Source organism: Belonocnema kinseyi, chromosome 6 (genome assembly GCF_010883055.1).
Source record: "Belonocnema kinseyi isolate 2016_QV_RU_SX_M_011 chromosome 6, B_treatae_v1, whole genome shotgun sequence".
NCBI classification, from domain to species: Eukaryota; Metazoa; Arthropoda; class Insecta; order Hymenoptera; family Cynipidae; genus Belonocnema; species Belonocnema kinseyi.
In genome coordinates, this window is record NC_046662.1 from 121,194,043 (window position 1) to 121,200,119 (window position 6,077).

The following is a 6,077-nucleotide window of genomic DNA, read 5'->3' on the forward strand; positions in this document are numbered from 1 at the left end:
AAAAGTTCTATGAAAAACGTCTCTTATTCTTTTGCGATATTTTTAATAGTTCACGGGAAAAATTCAAAAACTATTCATAGATCTTTTTTAGACGTGCAAACTTTTATTTTAAAATTTTTTCGATGAAAAAGTAAAAAATTCATTTGTAATAAAAAATAATCCTTCTGGCTACAAAATTCATTTAGCAAGCATCAAACATACAAGGTATCGCCATTATCAAAGTACAAGTTCCAAGAAAAATAGAAAGGTGGGTTTTTTGAGAAAATCGATTTTCAATTTTTTCAGAAAAACCGCTGTCATTTTGTTAATTTTGAACCTTTTTCAATTTTCTAGCGGGTTTTATCATAAGGCGATAAATGCTATTATAATTAATAAGAAAATATTAAACATCTCAATTAGGCCGACAGTTATAGAGGTTTAAAAAAAATCGGGTTTTTTGGAAAACAAAGCATAAAATTCAAATACACATAACTTTTTAGAGAAAATTTCCTTTTCAAATTGGAAAAATACGTATCACCTAATTTTCTCTTTAAAAAACAACATATTATAGAATACTTAAGTTTCACGAATATACATGTACACACATACACACACACGCACACATATATATATATGGCTTTGCTATGGTGCGTTGAAATAATGTTCCAAGTTTTGATCATTATTTCAACCTGCATCTTTATTATTGTTGATAAGCAAACCAAAGACTGTTAACATTTTAAACAATAGCTTTTAAAGGTGCAAATTGGCAATAATGTTCAAAACTTGGAACTTTATTTCAAAACAGAAACCCAATTTTATTTATTAATTTCGTGTTTTCGAACTTAAACAAAAAAATTGGTTTTACTGCACACTGCAAAGAAATATTTATTTTCGTACATGTGTACCTTTTTTCTCAATATTTTTACAATATATTACAGAATACTTTAGAATAAGTTTCACGTAGGTTTCAAGTATATATTTATATATATTTATGGCTGTGCTGTGATGCGTTGAAATAATGTTCCAAGCTTTGAACATTATTTCAACCTGTATTTTTGTTATTGTTGTTAAGCAAACTAAAGATTGTTAAAATTAAAAACAATAGCTTTTACAGGTGCAAATTTGCAATAATATTCAAAACTTGGAACATTATTTCAAAACAGAAACCTAATTTTATTTCTTAATTTCGTTTTTTCGAACTCAAACAAAAAATTGGTTTTCTTACACACTCCAAAGAAATAATAGAAAAATACTAGACGAATCAAAAATGTTTGTAAATCCATTTTTTGGCCTTTATTTTTATTCTACATAGCCTATTGATTACATTCAGTAATTATTATCATATTAATTACATAATAATACACTATTAAATTAATTACACTCGTGAGCAGCCATTGTTTTGGTATCAAATATCGGGGCGAGGCACGGATTTACGCTAGTACATATAAAGTTCCTCTCATGCACAACAGACATTATTGTTGATCAATCAAACTTTGAAAATAGTTAATAATGTTTCGACGTGCATTTCCATCACCGACAGGCAAGTTACCACGGTTATGAAAATCCTCGTTTAAAACTTCGTTCCAACGAACATTTAGAAGAGGCTCGTCGGGGAGCAGATCCTCTGCAGCGAGACGGGCTCTATTATGCAGCACCGGAGTTGCTACTATCACAGGAGCCCGGTAATAAGCGTAGAATGGAGACAAATTAATATTTTCAGATTTCAGCGCAAAACTGAAGATTATTCTATTATTTTGAATGCGCGATTTTTCCATCTGCCTAAAATGCCACAATAAGAATAAGGTACTTCGCAAACTTATTCACTTCTATCTCTATAACGATCGCCACACAGTTTTCTATTCTCCCAAAGAGAACGTGTTTTCAATATATTTAATTCCTTCCAATGGTACCGGTAACGCACCTTACAGAGATATTTTTCATTCCTCAGAAGTGGTCATATTTTGATTTTATTTAATTCCTTCTAATAAGTTCACAAAATACGTGTAATAAGTTGTTTTGATTCCTTTATGCGGAATGTAAATTCTGAAATTTTAGTTCTCACCAATTCAACTCTGCCTCTCTAGAGTTAAAATTATTTAAATTCACATATTTGCATAGATTTCTTTGTTGCATTTTTTAAGACGTTTAAATAAATTATCAAAATATAAGTTTGAATATTTTTCGAATTTATAGGCTATAAGAAGATTTAATAATGAAAAATAGGTTACAAATTCTTAATTTTTCTGAATTCAGCGCTTGTTATCGGGAAGCCAAACATGGATCTGTGCTTCCATATACCAAAAGTACATTCGATTTTATTAGGAGTTCTAATTTGAGCTTCATTAAATAACCTTTCGGCTTCAGTTACAGGGTCGTTTAATGGTGTTATAAGGTAATTTTTTAACGCGTACCCTCTAGCTCTCAATATTAGTGCGTCCCTGAACTCACCAGCTTCCAATCGAGCGCATAGCCTAGAATTTCGAAAAATAGTGGAATCATGAATTGCTCCTGGCCAACGTGCCACAGTACTGTTAAATTTCATGCCACTGTCACAAGTGGTTTGACCATTTATGGAGAAATATCCTTTTTGATTTCTAAACACTTCAGCATCGTCCCCACAAAATGACTGCACTCGAACGTGTGTGCAATCTAATGCCGAAATAACTTTAGGGAAACGTGCTATTGCATAGAAATCTACTTGAGCAGCAGTAACTTCTGCTTCTGTAGAAGGCATTTTAATGTCTTCTCGAGCCAGTCCAGCAATAGCAGCAGTCACTCGGTGAATAATTCTATGAGAGCTAGTTTTGCTAACTCCAGAGAAGTCCCCAGCAGCAATAAGTTGCGAACCAGTTGCGTAGTACCGTACAGCAAGTAAGAGCTGTATCCTAAATGGAATAGCGTTGTTTCTGAAATATAATTTTTATTTATACATGGTAACCAGAAGGAAAGTGTTTAACAATGTATATTTCGATAAAAAGAACAATGACTATTATTTATAAACATGTTTTATACAAAACGATTAGGTTTGAAGTGAGAAAATTGATTGTGTACCAAAAATAATAATTTTAAATAAAATACATGCATTTTCAAACAAATAGTTGAGAGTCTAACCGAAAAAAAATTTACAATTAAAACAGTTCAATTTTCACTTTGAAAAATTTTCAACTAAGAAATGAAAACAAATTTTCAGGTAAGAAGATCAATTTTCTACAAAAAACAAGGAATTTGTTAGAAAGTGCATATGTTTTGAAACAAGTAGTTTCAATTTTTAACTGGAAAAGATAAGTTAACCATAAAAACAGAAAGAGTTAAATTATCGCGTCGTAAAAATTGATTTACTAACAGAAAAAAATATATTGAATAAAAAAAGATGAATTGTCGAACAAGAAGATTATGTTTCTACAAAAAAGACCAATTTTGAACAAAATACATACGTTTATTAAACAAACAGTTCAATTTTCAAATACAAGAAAATCTACAATAAAAATGGAATACTTAAATTTTCACTTGTAATAAATAATTTTCAACTGCAAACAAAATGGATTTTTAATAAAATAGTTCAATTTTTTACAGAAAATGTGAAGCCTCAAGCATGTAGATTTATTTCCTAAAAAAACGACAAACTTGCAGCAAAATATATAAATTTGAAATCAAATGGTTAAATTTGTAATTAAAAAATATAAACGTAAATCCAAAGTTGTACTGTTATATTTTCAGTCATACAAATAAATTTTCGACAAAAAAAATTTTTTTTAACAATAAGGTGATTTTTCGTAGCAAGAAGGTTAATTTTTACCAGAACAAAACGCATAAATTTTGATCGAAATAGTTCAATTTTAATCAATCAAATATAAATTTACTATAAAAAATGGAACAATTAAATCGTCAGTCATAAGAATTAATTTTTTTACAAACTGGATTAATTTCTCACAACACTAATGTCTATTATTTAAAACAATGTTTCTATATCATCTATATCATTCTCAAGTATGAAGATTCATTTTCTACAAAAACTGTCGAATTTGTAGAAAAATACATAAATTTGAAACCAAATACTTTAGTTTTAAATTTCATAATATAAATGTAAATCAAATGAAGTATAGTTGCATTTTCAGCCATACAGATTAATTTTCAAGTAGGAGAAAAGAAATTTCCAAACAAAAAAAGATTTTTTGGAGCAACAAGGATAATTCTTTGCCAAAACAAAAGGAATAAATTTTGATCCAAATAGTTTAATTTTAAATCATAAAATATAAATCTACAATAAAAAATTGAACAGTTTAAATCTGCAATCATAAAATTAATTTTCAACTGAAAAAAAACGGAACTTCGACATGATAGCTTAATTTTGACCAAACTCACTTAATTTTCAATCAAAACGACTTTTGGACAACATTGTTGACTTTCTCACAAAGTGGATTCATTTTTCACCTAATTGCATTTTGTAAATTTAAATTAAAATTTTGAAACTGAAACATTAATTTTTAACTAAGAAGATTAATTTTCTTTTCATACATTTCTATTCTATCCTATTTCCATTATATTCATACAATTTTCTCTACATACCTTTCTGTAGCATGTTGCAAACTTTCTTCTATTTGGAGCAGCAAAGTTCCAACAGTAATTTTTGTTAAACGCAATCGTGTAAAAAAACCCAAATCATCCATGGTTTCGAAATAATTCACTCGTTCTCTGAATATTCGGGGCTTTCTCTGAACGTGGTTAAGCATTTCATCATCATCAGATGAGGATAAAATATCGTCGTAAAACAGAGCCATATTTCCTTCCTGTTTACTGAACTTGCACTTCAATTTCGGGGCTATGTTACTTAAATCACTGATTAAACTCGATAAATAGCCATTTTTGGGCGGTTAAGTTAACCCATGATTATCTTCCACTAATCATGATTAAAAGACTGGTGGAACGCAACGTATTGAATAAATAAGGCTAATCAATGATTAACGATTTAATCAGAGTTGGTGAAATCGGCCCTAAGCGGTCTTCTCTTTCAGTTTTGTCCGCGTCATTGTTTTCATTTCCACAATGTCTTGCAAATTCATACATTACATTTTTGTATACATAAAATCACTATCATTGTGCATCATTCTAAGAAAGATTTTTGAACTTATTTTTCAGAAATAGAACAATTTTATGTTACTTATTGACACATGTTTTTATGTGAATTTTAAATAATGTGTGCCATTTATAAACCACATATACTAAATTTAAAAAGTTACTTATTATAGGAATATGTAAAAAAATAAGCATAACTGATTTTTTTGCTTGAAAATGAGCTTAAAAGTTTTAATTACACTATTTACAATGCTGGGAATGAAGGTGAGAAATCTATGTACATGAAAATTTCACACACATACATTTTTAATCAATTGAGAAAATAAAAACAACATAAAATCAAGAAAAAGGACCAAACTCAACCCAGCTGGAAAATTTCTTGCAAAACGATAAATAAGCTCTGAATGACACCACACTTGGGATTCGAAAGGATCTCAAATGTAATTGAGCCTATTCCTAAAGAACCTATTTTTCGCTTTGCCCACTTGGACATTATTTTCAATTAATAACACAATATTTACCTTAAAGCACACATGTCATCGAACTCTAATGGACATAGCTCAGTGAAGATCATGAAATTACAAAATATTACCGCAAATAAAGAGATATAATGAATTGATAAATATCATTTTCAGGTTATGTAGCTAACTTGCAAATATAAAAGCTTATTCATATCAGTGCTCCCAATCCTGGGAACTTTTTAAACTGCGCTTGCGTCGCGCCGGAAACACGATTGGTTACTGTTGGGGCGCTGATTTTGAATAGTGTCCATATTCAAATGTGATATTTATAATAAATAATAATCAGTAAATGCATTAACAGTAATTTCTTTATCCTAAAATAAGATTTTAAAGAGACCGATAAAATTTTAATTTGAATTTAATTAAAGAGACGTTATGAATTACGAGTTCAGAGAAAGAATGCATTTTTTTACCGCAATGATTAATCTTGTCTTTATCGAGTTTCTAATTTTAATTTTTTTTTCACAACAATTTGACTTATTTTAGGTCAAATTGTTGTGAAAA

The 6,077-nt window shown here is 29.2% G+C and overlaps 1 protein-coding gene across 1 annotated transcript in view; it reads right to left on the bottom strand.

The window, feature by feature from the left end:
• The window catches only part of LOC117175586 (putative nuclease HARBI1), a 29,348-nt gene extending 24,591 nt beyond the window's left edge, over window positions 1-4,757 (bottom strand). The window contains exons 1-2 of the mRNA XM_033365294.1: window positions 4,546-4,757; window positions 2,428-2,885 (exon numbers count right to left, since the gene is read on the bottom strand). Coding sequence (XP_033221185.1) covers window positions 2,428-2,885; window positions 4,546-4,757 — 670 coding nt within the window. The remainder of the gene's footprint in view (window positions 1-2,427; window positions 2,886-4,545) is intronic.
• Between the last annotated feature and the right edge of the window lie 1,320 nt (window positions 4,758-6,077).